The sequence below is a fragment of the Lampetra fluviatilis genome, chromosome 41, assembly GCF_964198595.1.
Source record: "Lampetra fluviatilis chromosome 41, kcLamFluv1.1, whole genome shotgun sequence".
Classification (NCBI taxonomy): Eukaryota; Metazoa; Chordata; class Hyperoartia; order Petromyzontiformes; family Petromyzontidae; genus Lampetra; species Lampetra fluviatilis.
Genome location: NC_136315.1, coordinates 7371103 through 7391169, shown reverse-complemented (window position 1 = coordinate 7391169; position 20067 = coordinate 7371103). Strand labels below are relative to the sequence as shown.

The 20067-nt window shown below is 48.5% G+C and overlaps 1 protein-coding gene across 3 annotated transcripts in view; it reads left to right on the top strand.

The window, feature by feature from the left end:
• The window catches only part of LOC144946501 (protein FAM149B1-like), a 53548-nt gene that overhangs the window by 25993 nt on the left and 7488 nt on the right, over window positions 1-20067 (top strand). For 2 of the 3 annotated variants that reach the window (XM_078875436.1, XM_078875435.1), the window contains exons 4-12: window positions 1070-1212; window positions 7346-7477; window positions 9633-9842; window positions 10925-11115; window positions 11991-12121; window positions 15489-15595; window positions 15702-15944; window positions 18126-18255; window positions 19845-19976. In XM_078875436.1, coding sequence (XP_078731562.1) covers window positions 1070-1212; window positions 7346-7477; window positions 9633-9842; window positions 10925-11115; window positions 11991-12121; window positions 15489-15595; window positions 15702-15944; window positions 18126-18255; window positions 19845-19976 — 1419 coding nt within the window. The remainder of the gene's footprint in view (window positions 1-1069; window positions 1213-7345; window positions 7478-9632; window positions 9843-10924; window positions 11116-11990; window positions 12122-15488; window positions 15596-15701; window positions 15945-18125; window positions 18256-19844; window positions 19977-20067) is intronic. The other variant, XM_078875437.1, reaches the window with a different exon arrangement.

Below are 20067 nucleotides of genomic sequence, written 5' to 3'. Positions count from 1 at the left end.
CGCACCATGGTGGCGTCACCCCATCACTTAGTGGCGAATAGCGGGTATTGATTAGTGTGAGAGTGGTGGTGCGGTGGTTAGCGCACCTGGTGACTCAAGTTCGATTGCCGCTCACGACCAACACCGGTAACGACTATCTGAACCAGTCATTCAGCCTCAAATTAGTACCGAGTACGATTCGTAAACATCACCACTGGATGAGATAAAGACAGCCGGACGTGGTGATTGCCACCCGCCCCCTCATCTGCCATGCCAGCCTTCGTAGGTGCTAGCTAACAGCAGTTGCCTCAGCAGCCTGTTAGAGGCTTTACGGAGGTGATCTTTGTTTTTTTTGTCATGCGTAGCAGTTCAAGTTCAAGTTCATTTATTAGGTATAGCCCTGTGAGCCATTCGGCTCTTGAATCGGGTGCAACTGCAACAATCAAAAAACATGAACAAAAAACATCTTAAAGTGAATATGTGACTAAGTGCAAACAGAAAATCCAAGAAAAGACAGCAAAATATTGCAGAAAAAAACACCGTACACCAACACTGTGTGCAAAAATCCCAGTGGGATGCAAGTCAAACAACAACAACAACAACCACAAGACAACTTAGATTAAGGACATCAGTCTAACTCTGTACTACAACAAACAAACATGGCTAAATTTCGATTTAAAGCTTTCGTGACTGCAGGGATTCATCTTCTTGGTTCTTTCGGTAAAGTCACGTAGAAGGGAAGTAATAAAATAATAAAAATAAAACATAAAACAATTCTCACGACGTTTTGGTCGCCTCGACAGACCTGGTTTTCACCTGAGGACGGCTGCTTGCGTTGTGGCCGAAACGTCGTGAGAATTGTTTTATTATGTTTTATTTTTATTATTTTATTACTTCCCTTCTACGTGACTTTACCGAAAGAACCAAGAAGATGAAACATGGCTAAACCAATACACTTTTCGAAATCACCAAAATAAAGCCATGAAAGCAATGAAAAAGCAATCATAGGAACTGTGTCGTGGTGAGCACATCTCGACGAGCAATGCGCTAACTGGCACGGTGGTGTTGTGTGTGTGTGTGCGCGCGGCAGGAGTTTGAGCGGGTGGCGTCGCGCCGAGTGCAGCAGTTGTTCCGCGAGATTGACGCGCTGCTGTACGAGGGCACGGGCAGCGCGCAGACGCCCGCGCTGCAGGGCGAGTGCATGCAGTGGAAGACACGATTCTTACATCTCAGGTGCCTGTCGCCCTTCGCCTCGCCGTCCTCTAGTAGCTCAGGATTTCGGAGAAACGGCGCACAGATGCAGTGCCTTGCACGTAGACTTTAGGCATGCGTGTTCACGCTTGCGGTAGTGTAGCGGTTAGCGCGCTGCGCTATGAACCTGGCGAACCGGGTTCGATTCCCGCTCACGGCTAACACCAGTGACGATGATCTGAACCGGTCCTGGGCCTCCCCTAGGTCGACTCAGCCTTAAATGAGTACCTGGCGCGGTGTGTAAACATCGCCACTGGGGAGACAAAGGCGGTCGGGCGTGGTGCTGGCCACCCACCCCCTCGTGTACCGTTCCGGCCTTCATAGGTGCTCGCTAACAGCACTTGCCCCTACAGTCTGTTAAGGCTACACGGGGGATCTTTGTCTTATCTTTGTGGGCGCGTGTGCCTTGTGCGGAGCGGTCGTGTAACTGTTGGCGCGCTGTGCTACAAACTCGGCAACCTGCATTCAATTCCCACTCACGGCCAACACCGGTGACGATTATTTGAACCGGTCCCGGGCCTTCCCTAGGTCGTCTCAGCCTCAAATCAGTACCTGGTGCGGTGTGTCAACATCGCCACTAGGGAGACACAAAGGCGACCGGGCGTGGTGCTCGTCACCCGCCCCCTCGTGTGCCATGCCGGCCTTCATAGGTTCTCGCTGACAGCACTTCCCCCAACAGTCTGTTGAGGCTATACGGGGGATCTTTGTCTGTGTGTGTGTGTGCCTCTGTGTAGTGGTACTTTAATGGCCATCATGCTCAAAGGGACATTGTCCTGAGATACTGTTGCATTTAAATGCTATATCGATCCACATTTTCTTGGAACGATTTATGTCGGTTCTTCAGTTTGATGAATTAGCAAGATTCGAGGTCACGATTGAAGGTTAGAATTTTTTTCATCCCGTTTGCACCCTGGTCATTTGTATTGTTGCTGTCGTTTTTTCTGTCTCTTTTAATACAGTAGCCTCGTGGTAGTATTTTGTATACAGAATAATTAGTATGAATCTCAAATAATTAATTATCACATGCATGATTCGACAAATGCATTATGAGCATGAGAATTGAGTTTTCTACATTAATTGTATACATACACAATTGCCCTCATTGCCATCTTGTATCCATCACCGGGAGTAAAAACCCAAAACATTAGTCAGTAGGAAAAATACATAACAGCAACATTTTGAGCAATGGCCCTTCTTTATAGCACATAGATCATCGTCATCAGGTGCTCCGGTTTAAGCGCTCGATACGCGATTGGATGAAGCCAAATTAAAATCCTTCCCGGATAGCAACTTTAAACTGTCACCGTTACGAGATCCAATACACCTTGTAACCACTTACGGTGAAAGGTCAACAGTGGTCGTTCGGTGGAGAGAATACCCCTGACCATGGGAATGTGGAATTTCCTCTTCTGCCTTGCGGGCACCTGTGGAGGTGAGCACCACTTGGTGCCCATTGGAGCCGGGAGACGGTTAAGAGTCGGATTTGTCCGATGTCGTTGCTGGCGGCGAGCGCACGCTGTCGTACGCATTGCGGCGTCCTCTCACACTCATTATTTCCCCCTGGGCACTCCAGTTTACCCAAACCGCACTCAATAAAAGTCTCATAAAAGAATTGGCACGCGGGACCCTCCTAGAAGGAGAGTCTTGAAGAGGCATTGAAGCTTTACTGGGTAAAGACTTCACATCAGAGTACTCTATTATATTGGTCTTTGGCAGACAGCTATGAACACACTTCAGAGTTGTACTATAATGAATAACGCTGGACAATTCACACGTAAATACTGAGCACACATAATACAACACGCACAAATTACCACTGAAATGGTCATTTCCCCGAGCAGGTAAATCCGTCACGTTTAATTTCTATGAATCGTGTTTAGTTGTTGCTGTAATTCCCCAGTAGGGAGACTATACTTGCGAGGCTGTGTGATGCTCTTAAGGATTGTTGGTACACTTATATGATGCCTTGATTGACATAATTTCTTAAGTTCTCCAGCCAATCTTTCTGAAACCATGTAAATGTTTTCATCCTATTTCCATTGATACTATTATTCGTGTCGCCATGTTAATCATTGGCATGTATATATTGTCTTTATGTTCCCGGCACGTATCCTCCTAATGTGGGGTCTGCCTGTGGATATGGAGAAGGGTGCAGAGAGTAACCTGGACAGAGAAGACAACCAATGAATGCATCTTTAATGGCATCAACAAAGGAAGAATTATAATGGAAGCCGTGATAAGAACAGAGACGCACTGGACTGTATGGATTCTATAAGGGCATGAATAAGGACATTGTAGAAGGAAGAAGAGTAACAATAATATAGATTTTATTGAACAATATTTTACCAGGTAAGGCCCATCGAGCTATATAGATATTTTTCAGAAATAACCTGGCCACAAATGACAGCTCAACGAAGTGGCTTATCACTTGGAAATTTATAGCAGCACGTTTTCTAAATGGAGGGGAAAACTGGAAGACTCGTGACCAACAGGAGAACATGCAAACTCCAAATATACAGGCGTCAGGGTCGTGTTCGAACCAGACGACCTCCTGTATGCCAAGTGAGGAAGTTAACGTCTCTCCACCACGAGATAAGAGCGAGAGGGAAGGCCAAGGATTGGTATGCTGGAGGAGTTGAATGAAGTGTCGTTTTGTAGAAACAAAGAGGACAGAAAAGGCTTGGGAATATGACAGACGAAAATGTTCCCTTAAGACAGGGCACCAACGAAGACTTGGGGTCTGTCTTCCTGCTCCCCTTGCTCTCATTGCTGTCCTGGGCCAAATCCACATCCACTCCACAGTTCTAAACGACGTCCTGGTCTCACTACTTCAAAACCATCCGTTAGTGTAATTGTACACGGAGGAGTGATTTCCTTTGGGTAGGGTAGCCCGAAGAGAAAAAATTAACCCGTAAAAACAAAGTTTCTCACTATAAATCCTTTATATGCGTGGCGGCTAGAGTCCTCCCGCCCTCTGGCTTGAAATGGCTGCCACCTATGGGTCAGATGATTGCCTGCCACCATTAAGTAATTGGTAATTCAATATTTAAAAAAATTCCTAAAAAGTGTAAAATTTAGGAAAAAAAATTCACGAAAATAAATTGTCACGCACAACGAGTCTGTGTGCAAAATGTCAGCTCGATTGGATCACGGGAAGTGGGTTAAAAAACGACCGAAAGATTTGCACGGTCATAAGCGCGCAAGCAAGCAAGCAAGTGAACTTAATATAAAGGATTTAAAAAGGCGTTGGCATCCTCCCTCTCTGAAAGTCATGCTCGGTCAATGATAAAGCATTGTAAGTGAGAAGGCTCGTGAAAATAATTGCATAATTTGTCCTTTCAAGTGTCTTTCAAGTCAGAGTGTGTACCAGCACTTACCACCATCACAGACTCAGTGTTGGGTTACTTTCCTCGAACGCCTCCGGGTCTGGGTTCGATCCCCATTAAATTGAACCGTTGGAACATTTTAAACATTCATCGTAAGCCTGAATGATTTCCTTGTGCGGTGTGTGTCATGATCTCAGACAGGTGGTAGGAAACTGTACAATCGTAATATTTAAGTTCACATCATATCTCAATCTCTGAAGCCAAGCAGAATTGAGCCTGGATAATGCTTGGACGGGTGACCACCATGCACAAAACAGATCGTTATAGGCTTCAGCGATACATGGGTGGGTAGCTGAGGGCAATGCAGGAAAAATATACATTGTACACTAATGATATGCTCCCACATATATGCTCCTTGCCTTCACCAACCCACACTGACCAGCGTGGTGAAGTATGGTCCAATAACCCATACAACCAGCACGGCGAGGGGAGGGCCCCCCATCCATCAGTGGATTGACAAAGGGGCTGTGTACGTGTCAATGAACACTTCACAATAGAGCGCCTGAGACACACATACAAACGTTGGTGTTACTTGCTATAAGTTATTGATCGTCAAGTGTTTGAGCCACTGCAATTGAAGAGCAGAGTTTGAAAGCTGGGTGACGGAGAGAAAAGCTTATTTATCCCGTATTGATCCTGCAGTTTGTCGGGCTGGATTGTAAAGAGCAGAGCTGTTGACAAACTAAGTATTTTCCTTCGTGTTATCAATTGGTATACCATAACGACAGTCAGAAAAGCTAACAAAATGTGTTTTAGATGGAGTATAATATTTAAAATTCCTGCCTGGTAAATAAGTATTTTCACATGGCAAGTTTGTGTAAACTATACATCCAGGTTTAAGGTTGTGAGCCGCGTGATGATAGTTTTGGGCGTAGCGCAGCTAATACGGAGAGCGGGCCTGGTAGAATGCAGTTGTTTGCTATATTGTTCATTGTGTGGTCCGGGTGGCCGCAGCACTGCACTGTTGGGTGATCTTTTTTTTGTTTTATATTTTCAGTAGAAGCCCGGTACAGAGCACAAACCGCAACGTAAGGGGGTGGTGGGGGGGGTACAGAAACTTCGCGGACAGAAGTCCTGCACGCTGTGCTCCTGACTTACTTTAGGGAAGGGGGGCGATTGGGCTCGCTGTTCCACCGAGTGGGGACCGCGAGCGGGGTATGTGTACTTTCATGTGGGAGAGGGGAAGGTGAGGGAAGAAGAACTTGACCCTTTCCTGTTCTGAGACGACTGCAAGTTGCAGGGTGGGTCCCGTTCACCGCTGAATCTCGGAACGCGCAAGCGGCGCTGCGTTACATTTATTTAGAGAGCCGTAGCGCCGTTGCTTTTAAGGACATTGTACTCAACGCAGAGAACTGTAGCGACACGACCGCACCCTATGATAGCTAGCACCAAACTGTGCCACACACCCTCCCGAATGGCCTTGTGGGAGCCTCGGTCTTGATAAAGTTATTTTATTTAAGTTTTTCTTCCGGTTCCGTACAGATGACGTCCATGTACGTCATCGGAATAGGAAAGGGTTGAGTAAAGGAGTAGAAGGAACGGGGAAAGGTGGGGGGGGGGGGGCTGTGTCATCTTTAATGTCCCACTCCTGGAAGAGGGAGGCGTGCACAGCCACCAATCGCTGTTCTACAGTTAGAAGGTAGTTCAGTATTCGAGTGCGTGGGTAGACGCATGGTGCAGCGCAATGGCAGTTTCAGCACCGTGAGCCTCCTCCCTCCTATCCTCCACGTGTCCAGCCATGGTGTTGGGGACACAACGTCACACGGGGATTTGAGGGACCCCAGGTGTTTGCTAACTTCTCAGTTGTGATGGTTTCGAACGCTTCTGTTCTGAGCCGTTGAAGATCGGCTCAGCTTTTTCCGTCTTTGGGCAAATCCTTTATATTTTCAGCATAGAAGGCATTTGCTGCCCACATTTCAACCACTCAGTTCACACTGCTGCATAGTAATAATATTTTTTCATAATGGCTCGTACCTTTTTAATGACAGCTGTTACCAAATATCTTCAGATATCTGAAGCTAAGCAGGGTTGAATTTGGAATATAAGTGCTTTTATGGATGACCACCATGCACACCATCAAGTCATAGGCTGCGTCAGAGATGTTCTATATGTGGTGGTCAACAGAGAGCAATGCAGAAAAATGCATTGTTGTACTGTGTATCTATACTGCCATATCTATGTGCCCCACCTTCACCCACCCACCTACACCTGCAAGTGCCTTAAAACTTGGTCAAATTACCACCATAAGCCTAAAAGCCACACCTTGTGAATTAGCGCTTAGAGCCAGGCTGTTCTCATCTACTGGCTTTCCCACTCCAGTACCAGTGTCATCTGCTCGGCATGAAGCCTATTGAGTTAAACCCCATTCACAGACAGCCACACAAAGTCCTCATCGTAACAATTATTTAGCCATGGGGGGTATTTGCGCGGGGGGGGGGGCACGGGGGGGGGGGGGGGGCAACACCCCGTGCAAACTGGACACCTTAATTTATTTTCAGTAGTTTCCAATTAAAAGAAAAAAATAAGTAAATTAATTATATGCACCCGTGATTCAAAATGTGAGGGACAAACCGAACCCCTGCCCCCCCCCCCCCCTCAAAATATAGAAGTCAAACTACGCCTATGGACTTAACTATTGCTCTAACGCGCATGCACCTCTACGCGGCTCCCCCCCCCCCCTTGTTCGTGATGCATTGTTGTGGCTGTCTTGGCCACCTCCCCTCCAACAGGATACTGGGCAAGCAGCTGGTGGAGCCCACCGACGAGGGCTATCAGCTGGTGCCCACGGAAGGGACGGCGGCAGCCCGAACGGAGCCCCCCCCCGGCTCCGTCTCCACCGGCCACAACCCCAGCGGCAGGGAGTAAGGACATCCACCGCGTTTGTCATTCCAGACGTGTCCCCCCGCATCTTGAATCACCGTAATGTCATCGCCAGTGGAGACGAGGCCATGTAAAGCGGTCCAAGACGCTGCTGTTAAATAATGAAGTCAAATGTGATCATTTGCCAGGTGGCTCCGGTTCATAGTGATAATAATACTGTAAAGCCTACAAGTACGTTCTTGTGAATGTCTCGCCGAGTCTCAAGGCTCGGTTTTCAAGAGGGTTGCCTGTCTTAAATGACACAAACAACTCAACACGTTTGTCAATCAACTTTAAAGTAAAAAATATATAATAGGCGACATTTCTTGCATGGAGAGGCGAGAGAGAATGAATGAGAGTTGGAGACTGCACTTGACACCATGGGGGCCTGATAAGAATACCGTTTTTTTTCTGATTTACACTTTTTAATTTGCCATGTGCATAGTTTCCGACGAGTAGCTGTTGTGTGGTATTTGTGCACCACTGCCACCAGATATCTTGAGCACCGAGGTGGTGAAAAGTCTCTCCGTAGGACAACCACTGTTGACTTGCCCGGAGAGTGGTCCTCATCGGGGTGTTTGGAGTTTTAATTTCAAGTTTGTTTGTTTCACCAGGGTGAAAACTCAACAGACCAAGATAGTATCGTTTCCAAGAGTGGCCTGGGCCGCCAAAGTGACAGCAGCAGTAAAATAAAATACCGCAAATGAGTTGAGGAAACCGGATGGTTAATATTGATGAAGATGTCGACGAAATTGATATTAATGATAATGAACAGAGCAGGAAGATGTGCCTTGATCATTTCAGCAGCTGTTTTGTTAATTTCATCTCGATGAGTGTGATGACAATATAAGGTGTTAATGATGCATCCATTTACAAATGTCAATAGGTACATTAAGTATCATTCGGATTACTGAAAGGTGTCGGTGATCGCGACAATGATGTTGATAAGCAAATTGGTGGGAACAAATTCTTGAGAGCAATGACTCCTCACTGCCACTTGTTCTTTGTCCACCTGTGGCTGAAACCCTGCCTTGCATTGAACCCAATGCCCCCCAAATCCACTGAGGCTGCAAGCAAAGCTCACTTCTTACTGCTGATATCATCAATATTGATGAGATAATGGCCTGTGCGTAACGCCTTGTTACATAACACGCTGTTCTAATCCGCCCAGGGCGTGCTCGCAATATCGGTTTCTTTTGACGGGCGGTCTCCTCCGGCTATTTTTAACCTCCCCTTTTAAATTATTCACCCGTGTTCCTCAAGACTTTTAAGCGAATTCCTTTTGGAAGCAAACAAAGGGCGTCGCTGTAGTGTAATGTTATCCCGAATGGCCGAGCACAGGAAAAGCCCCGTAATCTGATAATGCCCCCCCCCCCGTGTGTTTACATCGCCCCCATCAATGGCTCGTTCGCAAGTGTAAGTTCAGTTTCACGTTTAATGATTGATTTTGCCTCTGCCGTTGGGGTAGATGCCAATGGAAAAAAAAAATGTTTAGAAAGGACAATCTTTATCTATGAGACCCTATTTTTTCGAGTATCAAGATGATGGGAAAATTTTTGGCTTTTAACCTTTTCCGGCAATAATAAAGGAGGTGTTAAGATAGTCAAACACCAAATAGACAGCTATTACAAGGCATCAAGTCTGCCTTAACCACACCACGTGCTTGTGGTAAAGCATGCGAACAAACGTGCTTCGATAATGTACGCATTCTCCTTGAGGCTGATTGGCCTACACCAGAGACAGCCTCCTTCATGGCCACGTCTCACTAGTGTTAGACCAGAGAATGCTAAAAGGTTTTGCTCAAGGTCAAAAGAGGCAATTATGTTTCATGTTTCTCGGTGGGTTTATTCCCCATCTCTTGGTTTGTTTAATATTTTTATATTTCAAGAGGGGCCCGATACAGAGCACGAACTGCTATGTAGGGGAGGGGGTACAGAAACTCCGCGGACAGAAGTCCAAAATTGCGAACTCCAATTGAGGAGGGAGGTGATTGGGCTCACTGCTCCAGCGAGCGGGGTATTTGTACTTTTGGGCATGGGAGGAAGAAGGGGGGGATATCTCCTGTTAATTAACAGATACTGACCGATGAGTACCGGTTGGGTGCGCCAGCCAGCGCACCAGTGACCTCCAGCGAGCGGTGCCTGTGCCGTGTGCCAGGCTGCGCCTGCAGGGCAGCCGCCTGGTGCCGCGGGGGGCGCTCGCCGGGCCCAGCCGGGGGGGCGCGGTGTCTCCCGCAGCGCAGTCGCATCGGGACAACGGCAGCGGCAGTGGTGGCGAGGAGGGGGAAGAGGTGGCGCAGGAGACGGAGGAGGTGATCTGCAGGGACGGCACCGTGGAGGAGGTCCTGGCTTTCGACAGGCATGAACCGTAAGGCCGCGAATCGGCAGCGCCAAATTGAGGGTGTGGTGGTAGGGCACGTAGGTTACGCCCAGTGGATTAGACCATTTGGGCAGAGCTAAAGTAAAAGAACACGTGGACTGACAGCTCCACCAAGCTTAAAGGCCCTCCGCCAACATGTGAATTGTACGACCCAAAGAACCAAACTAAGGCTCACTTAGGATTGTTGTGATTTTCAGATCGAGATTTCTCAGACTCGGAGAGCCTTCAACACTTCACTTGTCCAAAAAGTACGCGTAGTCCGTCAGTGACCAGTGGCGGCCCGTTGTTTTGGTTGTCGCTGTGGTATGTGTGTATGTTTATCATTGTCCATAATAGAGGTGTTTGGGTGAGGTCGCGTAAATATGAATGTGTCATTAAAACCACCACCTTCTGACACAGCCAATTAGTAAGGTTTGTCGCTTAAACAAAAGGTGCCAATTAGTTACGAGTTCAGCACACCGGTGTGTTGGAGAGTAAACCCATAATATTTTGACAATTCGGGTACGACATTTCGCCGGTAATTACAACCAGCCTCATCAGGCGACAGCCAGAATTGAACAATACTCGAATTCTAAATGGCGTGGATTTACTCTCCAACACACCGGTGTGCTGAACTCATAACTTAATTACCACGTTTTGTTTACCTGACAAACCTTACTAATTGTCTGTCGGATGGTGGCAGCTTTAACGACACATTTATATTTAACGCGATCGAACCCAAAAACGTTTATTATGAATAATATTGGCCGTGAAAGCCTACGTGTTAAAAAGCATATTTCATAAAATATATGTCACTGGGGAGATTCACTGCCAAGAATAGCTGAACAATGTTCTGATAATAAACAGTATGCTCACAAAAATGATCAAGTCTTTTCACGAGCATTGTTTTGAATTAAAAATATGTTGCTTGTCCTGTTCCCAAGTGCGTCACTCTTATTTAATTTATTACGATGATGTTTTTTTGCATTGAATACCAGGCTAGCTGAAAACCTAACTTTGGTTAAAGAAAGTAGAAAATATTGGTCGCGAAAGTCCGACTACGCGTTTACCTTCGTCTTTGTGCGCCGCAGAGAGGAGGACAGTCCTGAGTGGCGGCACGCCGGTGGCAACCGGTGCGGCGCGTGGCGAGCGCGCCGGGGCCTCCCGCCCGTGTCCCCCGCCGCGTGCTTGCGGGACGCCGTGTGTACCGAGCTCTTTGATCAGCTGTGGGCCGAGGCGCTGGGCTGCCTGCACGCGCTCGACCAGCAGTCGTGGGACGCCGGTGTGCAATTTGTTTGCTTGTCAATTCGGCCGCTATAAATTTCCACGCGATAAGCCACTTCGTTGAGCTATCATTTGTGGCCAGGTCGCTTCTGAAAAAGAAGCTAATAGCTCGGTGGGTTTTACCCGGTAAAATTATATTTGTATCGATTTGCTTACCTTTTCTATGCTTTGCACTCCTATCGTGTTGTAATATTTTTGTTGTTTCTGGCCCGCCCCTACTGGATATTTGCGAAAAAGAGCTTCATAGCTCATCGGATCCCTGCAGTATAAATAAATATTCTGGTTCTGAAAATACGCGACGCAATTTGTACGGAAAATTATTTCCCACAATTTTATCCCGTTTGTGCCGTCAACGTTGTATCCTGAGACGCGGCATCCATTCGGATCTCTCACGGAGCGGCACAATTCTTCATGTGAGAGAATGGCCCGTGGAAGTGGATGTCGCAGAGCTTACCTCTGAGATCCCTTCAAGTGATCTCTGCACCACACAGTAGGAGGGGCAGCACTTTCCCACCAGCTCTGCCACTGAGAGTAATGTCCATCACATGACATTCAAACTGATATATTTCATCCAAAGAGCTTTAATTTAGCTAAATTAAGCGTAGAACCAAGTTTAATTTGGTATTTTTGCAGTCGTCGGTGGCCAGGCTGAGAACAATCAGCCGTGAGAACCCGACTTCATCACAAGTCTCTCGTAGCTATAGGCACTACACTCTTAAAAGCATCGTCCTTGGATGCTGTCCAGACGTTTCGCCACCACAGGACCCACCTCTCATGGCAGACATCTTGCCCCTCTGGCCATGCTCTATGTAATCCACTGCTCCTGTGTGTGTGCACGTGTGTGTGTGTGTGTGTGCATGCGTTTATGTGCAGAGGAGAAGGGGCTGACGGGCATGGAACGTCCGGCCATGCAGAGGATCTTGCTGCCGCGGCAGGCAGGCACAGCTGATAGTCTCTCCATGCCTCCATCGCGAGGCTCGGACACACGGAGCTACCTTCCCCAAGTAAACTAAAACTAAACTATTTTTATTTTACCGGGTAAGGCCCACTGAACTGTATAGTTCTTTTTCAGAAGAGACCTGGCCGCAAACGATAGCTCAACGAAGTGGCTTATTGCGTGGAAATATATAGCAGCCAAAATACTATTAACGTGTTTTTTTAATATTCTTTGGGTTTTTCGGTAAAGTCGCGTAGATACGTGGCTTTACCTACGTGACTTTACCTACGTGACTTTACCGAAAGACCCAAAGAATATGAATTCCTGGAGTCACGAAAACTTTAAGTGGGTTTTTTAATGCGGAGAGAAAAACCGGTGGACCCGGAGAAAAATCCACACGACCACAGGGAAAACGTGCAAACTCCAAATATGCAGCCGTCAGAATCGGCATCAAACCCACAACCTCCTGTCTACCAGGCGAGGTAGTTAACATCTCGCCACCGTCGCACCCCCAAGTAACCCACAGCATCGTGAGCTGTGTACACGTTTAACAAATGGGGGCTGGCACTGGCTGCGGTCCCATGTGCCTGTACCCCTGACTCACATCCCGTATCAGTCAGAAATTTGTTCCTTGAATTAGCAACCAGGTCGTGCATATCTCCGCACCTCCGAATTAGCACGGTTGGCTATGTACGGTGCGAAAGAAGTTCAGCATACATACGCTTACAGCCAGGGCTGAGCTATTGATGGAAATTCCATACTACTGTGGCAGAGGTGAGTCGATGCATAGGACTACCATTTTTGACTTCCCATAAACTGGTATTTATTTTACCACCACTAAGGAGATGATGGGCTGCTAGATGTTCCATTGGCTCAGACCAAATATATTACTTGTTGGTTCCACCTGCGATTTAAAACCTGACTTGTACCAACATTTAAATCACCAACAAAAATCCTCTCTCATTAGAACTGGGATCCCTAAATATTTACCACTGCCTTTGGTACCAATAATTTTCTGGCCCTTTGGCTAAGACAAGTGATTTTCACTGGCCACTCTCAATCAGTTGAATTGTTTATACTGGTAGGAACCTCCTGGTTACACCAGCCCACAGGGGATTATTGTGTCCGTCCGTCGTGCATCAAAAAATGGGAGGGGTGGGGCTGGATGGAGAAGGGAGGATGGGGAGGGCTGGGTGGGGAGGGTGGGAAGGGGAGGGTGGAGAGGGGCTGGGTGGGGAGGGTGGGGCTGGGTGGGGAGGGTGGGGCTGGGTCTGGTCACCCCGTGGTGCCCTTAAAAAACTCAACGTTTAACCTACTCACGCCGGCTTGTGCCCGCCCTCACAGTCGGCCATATTTGCGGAATACACCACGCCGCCGTTGACCCTGGCCATTGACCGAGCAACCCAACGTCCCTACCAGCTCCCTCGGCAGGAATGTGTTTATTCGAGCTGCAGTCGGGTGGCTGCTGCTCTCAATTCACATCACTTGTCTCGATCAGGTGGTTGATTCGGCTCATTTCTCTGGGGCGAGTAAAATTAGTACCGCTTTGTGGGAACTCAACCGTGACCATCTTACGAGTAAACAGCAGAGGTGGGACAAAGTCATTGTTATGCAAGTCCAAGTCGAGTCGCAAGTCATCAAATTCATGACTCGAGTCTGACTCGAGTCCAAGTCACATGACTCGAGTCCACATCTCATAGGTGGGACAAAGTCATTGTTATGCAAGTCCAAGTCGAGTCGCAAGTCATCAAATTCATGACTCGAGTCTGACTCGAGTCCAAGTCACATGACTCGAGTCCACACCTCTGGTAAACAGGCACCTGCCATGGGAATGTGGAATGAACATTTCTAGCTAATCACTGCCATTGGAGTTGGGTGTCATCCCTTTGCTTAATTGCGAAGATACTTAAATGATATTTAGATATAATGAGTCATCATGAACTGGTTTGATTTTACAGTATTTTCTTACTGCTCTGAAGGAGGGCCATGACCCAAAGTCTCAGCCTACCATAGTTCATGTCAACTTAAAGGGGCAGTGTTTGCTCATGAGTAAGATGGTCAAATATTTTCAGCTCTTGTTTCTACATCGTTAAATACACCGTTGTGCACACCCCACTGAGAATTTGATGCGACGTTTCTGCATAACAATAAATACCACAGATATTGATGATGATTATATTGATGATGCTATTGATGAGCATGCATACACATTACGCACACACCCACGGAGAGAAATGCACACCTCTTGCAGCTGTGAGTACTAGGCATGTAGTTATACTGGTAGGAACGAAGTGGACCAGACCAATAGATTATATCGTCCGACCGTTTGTCCGTCCGTCCGTCCGTCCGCGTCCGTTTGTCCGTCCGTCCGACAAGATGGCCGCCCGCTCCCCCTGCGCGTGTGTGTGTGTGTGCGTGTGTGTTTGCGTGCGTGCGTGTGTGTGCGTGTGTATGCGCGTGTGTGTGCGTGTGTGTGCGTGTCTGTGTGTGCGTGCGTGTGTGTATATGTGTGACTGTGTGTGTGCGTGCGTGTGTGCGTGTCCGGCCCACTCGAGCGGCGTGATGAATGGGCGCTATTGGGCTTCGGATCGTTATTCACGGCGAACTGGAAGCGTAGCAACACAACTTCATTACGTGTGCGTGCGTGCATGTATGTGTGTGTGCGTGCGGTGTGTGTGCGTGTGTGTGTGCGTGTGTACGTTTATGCGCGTGTGTGCGCGTGTGCGTGTGTGTGCGGTCGATATCCCTGTACCGGTATTAGTATTATTTCTACCAGCCCACCCCGCAGGGTCCTGTTTCATCCATTCGTCTTGTAAAATATCTTCATATGCTTGTGTATCAAATTACGTGCATAATGATACGTTATTTAAAATTCTGCTAATTACATTCAAATGTTTCCTTGGACTATGACTGAGGCACCTGGAATGCACACCCCCGATCTCATCAGATCTCCTGAACTAAGCTGGGTTGAGCCTTAGATAGGTGACCATTTATAAAAGAGGTGTTATCGGCTCCTGTGGGGCTATGCTGCCATGCTGCAACGTCTATTGCTCCGCGCTTTTGTCAATCTGCGCTGACCAGTGTCGCTGTACTAGGCTCCATCATCAAGTAACCCCAACGGACCGGCTCAAGGCACTCATCCAGCAGTGGATTTTACAAAGGGGGCTGTGCTTGTACATGTTACCTTGAGGCTAATGGAATGAATGAGACAACACGAATAAGACTGTGCATATGAGACGGCTAACACAAATGAAGCACAATAAAGGAATAGTTCGTGAGCCTTAATTGTGACAGTTCATCCAATCTTGGGAGAGGTGAATGTGTTACATGCCTTGTAAGCTCGTACACACACAAGGGAGAGCGGTACACTGCTTGTGTACGTGGCTCTGTCTCGCTCTGTGACACTCGCGCCTTGCCGTGTGCCGTCGCGGCAGCTGCACCGGACGTCCCTGAGCGGCCGACCGGGCGACCTGCATGGCGTCATGATGATCCAGGCGAAGCCCCTGCAGCAGAGGCATGGGCCCATCATGGACAAACTCCCGTACGTCCGCACTGCCGCGTCTATCGGAATCGTTTGCCTGCCGCCGCGCCTGCGGCCAACGGTCGCTGCCAACGGTCGGGCGCGCTTCCCCCGGTGCCTCCCGCAGGCTTCCATCGGCGCTGGAGGAGCGCATGTGGAGCGGCCGCCCGGCCTCCAGCGTGCTCTCGCTGCCGCGCAGTCGCGCCGGCCCGCGTCCCGGCGCTGCCGTGGACGACGCCCTGCCGGCCTTCTCTCGCGTCGCGCTCTCCTCGGCCCGCCGGCGTCCGCACCCCGCCGCCGGCCCGAGGCCCGACGCGCGCGCCAAGACGTCCAGCGTCAATCGGCAGGAAGTGCTGCGCGGCACCAGGCTGTGAGCGATTCGCATTATTTGCCAGCACGGCGACGCTACGGGCACTGTCACCGCAACCTTAACCCCCTCCTCTGCCATCTCACTGCAACCACCTCTGCCGTACCTCATCCACAATTTCTATTCGGCACTGCTAGTCCGCAGTTTCCTTCTAATCTCATTGCCGCCACCCATTCCTACTTCCCTACTACTGTGAATGCAGCACTGCCGCCACCCCTATTCCCCGTATCTCTTCCACAAACGTCTATCCAACCATTTCTGCCCCTAACATTCTAAGCTCGCTGCAACTATTGTCATCAACAATCATCGCATGAGATTCAAGCATTAGGGATTCAGCAATTGTTCAAAACAACCCGGTAAGTAAGGGAAAAAAGGGAAGAAAATAAGAAAATGAGGCAGGCCTTTGCTCAGCAGTGGGAAGTTCCCAACTGACAGCCTCAACTATCAACCACCCCTCTTCCACTCCGTCTACATAACACTGCAGGTCCCCCTTATCGCTTTCACAAAGTCTATACAATAATCTCCTTATCCCTTCCACATTGCCTATACATCACTGCAGCCTGCAGTTATACATACCGCTGCCACCAGAAAAAGCAATTGTCCGGGAGACTTTTTAAAGGGCATAGTTGAGTTTTTTTTCACGGAGGAAGAAAAGAGCGACACCATGGCTTGGGATTTAGGAGTCAGCTGCTTGAATTTGAGGTTTTGTTCAGCCACCACTGAGTGACTGCTGGTTTATGGGAGTAACCATGAGCCTCGAGGCTTGTCCTGCAGTCGGAGTGTAGCGTCCCGCCCAATGCAGCTCTGCGGAAGCTGCTGCCGTTCCACATGTCCAGTTGTGGCCAGGCGTGAGATTTGTTTACCGTTTGGTTTGCCCGCCACGTGGGTTTAAGCGAAAGGAATGTTACGATGTTTTCTCGTGTAATGTTTAATTTTTGTCCTTTCATTCTTAAGTGTTTTTTTTTATTCTTTTTGGTTGTATCATTAACATCGGTTGATCGGTAACCTTTGGAATGAGTCGTACATTCTCTGCATAGTTGAGAACCCCAAAAACAAGTGACCAGTGGTCGGTTTAAAAAAAAAAACTGGAGTGAAAGTTTTTCATCATATGCTGTGTAAATCTATGTAAACCAAATAGATTTTTTGCTTGCAGTGTTTTAGGTCGTTGGCATAATAATCTTACACAGGTTATTGTCCACCGTTCACACTTCATCGTCCATCATCATCATTGATGTATTATAGCCTTACTGATTTCATCCATCATTCATCCAAAACAGACCATAACGATGTATATTCCATCACCATGATCTGTTATGTTCTTTATTATTATTATAAGCTGGTAATTTTCTCTCGTTCACACGCCATCATATTCTGCTCGTTATGCATCATTCACACTTCTGCATCATCATCATTACCAGCAAGTCTTACATTTTCAAAGTGCTCACAGTTGCCACAGCAAGACAAGATCCCCCGTATAGCCTGAACAGACTGTTCGGGAAAGTGCAGTTAGCGAGCACCTATGAAAGCCGGCACGGCACACGATGGTGTGGGTAGCCAGTACCACATCCGGCCACCTTTGTCTCCCCAGTGGCAATGTTAACACACCATACTGGGTACTCATTTGAGGCTGAGTCGACCGTGGCGAGACCCAGGACCGATTCAAATAATCATCACTGGGGTTGGCCGTAACAGGGAATCGAACTCGGAATACCAGGTTCGTTGTCTTACAGCTCCCAACTACTGTCACAGCAATCGCACACACACAACAACAACCGCTATTCGCCACTAAGTAGCGATGACGTCACCACGACGCTTGTGCCAGGCCATATGCACCTTGAGGCCACGTGAAGTGTCGAACGCCCGCTGGCAGGAGGTCACGGGGCAGACCCAGGTGCCACGGGTCGACTGAGATGACCGAGATGACTGGCTGATGCACCACCTGTGCCCCCTACTGTGCCAACTTGCTGTGCTTTAGCCACCCGGCGCTCCATTCGTTGTTGTGAGCGTCGCTCCTCCGCCCTCCGTTGTTGTTGGAGGGCGACTGTCTCCAACTGCCCAGTAGCGTCCTTCACGAGCCTCCTCCACAGAGGCCGATCTTGACACCGCTGGTACCAGTCATCGGCACGTTGGCTCCCGCGCATGAAACAGCTGACTGGGGGTGGGGGCGCATCTCTTCTACCACAGAGCGATGGGCGCTTCCGAGCGGCTGTCGACGCCACAGATGAGTGCTGTGCGCAACACGCTGCTGCCCCCCATCGGCTCGCCGGACCCCCACGAGAGCCAGCTCACAGTGCCGGGGGCGCGCCCTTCACAGGCGAGTCCAGGAGGGGGAAGCGCACTCACTCAACGCCCGTCCCTACATCAGCAATAGTGTACAATGGAGGGGGATCGGTGGCTCGGAGGTCAGTTTGCAGACAAACGGACAGCATTCAATCATTCAGGGTAATGGTAGTAGCAACATACACACAGAATGCGAAATTCGTATATAAATTAGGGATTCAAAACATTAATATTTACCATATGTGAAATGGGAGTGGAGCCGCAGAATGTGTCGTCTTGTGTGTGTGTACGAGCTTACAGGGCATGTAACAAATTCACCTTTCCAAAGATTTGATAAAGTGACAATTAGGACTCGCGCAATATTCCTTCATTTTGTTTCATTTCTGAAGCAAGCCAGTGACCCTCGACGAGTGAGGAGCTGCTAATAAGCAGAATAAGTGCGCACGGTAAAACGGCTTGGTAATCGAGAGTTAACTCTACGTGCATGCAAACAGATTGTCCGCTTATTATACACGGATACCCTGTTTAGCGCGGGGGATGCGTGCCTGTAAACGAGAGTGCTCGGTGAATCGGCGCTATACGGGGTCATTATAGGATGGACCCTATGGAGATGTGTTCCCGACATGGTAATTTATCACCTACGACCAACACATTAGAGGTTCATTGGGTTATTGGAACAATAATACAGATGATAAACATGATTTATAAATACTGTTAATGGTACAAACATTTGAAATAACATAAACAGTGTACTCACCTAGATTTGAAGCTTTCGTGATTGCAAGGATTCATACTCTTTGTTTTTTTCGGTAAAGTCACGTAGGTAAAAAATAAAAAATAAATGAAAACAACTAAATTAAATCACGACGTTTCGGGCGCAACACAAGCGTCCTTTTTACCTACGTGACTTTACCGAAAATAACAAAGAGTAGTGTACTCACCAGCCCATGGTGCGACCCCGAACTTGGCAGCACTAGGAGACAAGATGGGAGTTATGAGCGGGGAGATGGGCCAGGTTGTGGCTCATCCTCAGCTCGATCTAGAGCACGGTCCACATCCACCTGATGCTCACCCGCCTCAAGCCCGCCGTAACACTTGCATTTTAACCTCCAGCATGATCCTTTTCCTTGTCGCTTTTTGCAGCCCCTCCAAAACTGTCACTTGCATGCCTCTTGTAGGCCATTATGGGTCAAAATTGTTCACCAAAACAGGAAAGCAGCAGTAAGAGAAAGACCACGGAGGGACAAACAAAACACCTCGTGGGCGCCACTTGAACTGAACAGAAGAGGAAAGTTCTCATTAGCGGAGAGCGAATGCCGTGCCAACCCGAGTATGATATCGCTCATTGGCTGAGGGCGGAGAGGGTAATAGGGCGCTAATACTGTGCAATGTTTGGATGAGAGCTTATACCGCGCTAACTCAAGTACGGCTTTTCATCATTATTATTTTTATTTACTGTACGTAACATAGGTATTGTATTATTTATATATATACTGTGTATGTATAGGACAAACAGCTCTAACGAATCGGCGCTGTACGGGGTAGCGCTGAACGGGATATGCGTGTACAGATATGAATGAATGAACCATCATCGATCGATCGATCTTACCGTGGCGTGCGCAGACCAAGGGCCGTCTGAGCATTAGCCGCGTGTCGAGCGCCGTCACGGACGACACGGGCCGCCGTCCGGCCCGGGACCGGCCCTCGCTCGTGCTGGAGCATCCGTCGCGGCCCAACACCACGCACACCTTCCGGGTAACGCCCCGTGCGCACTGCAGACCAACAACCCTGCCGGCTTCGGCTGGAAAATGACCGGCTCGTGCGCGGGACCCCCTACGCTTGCGTG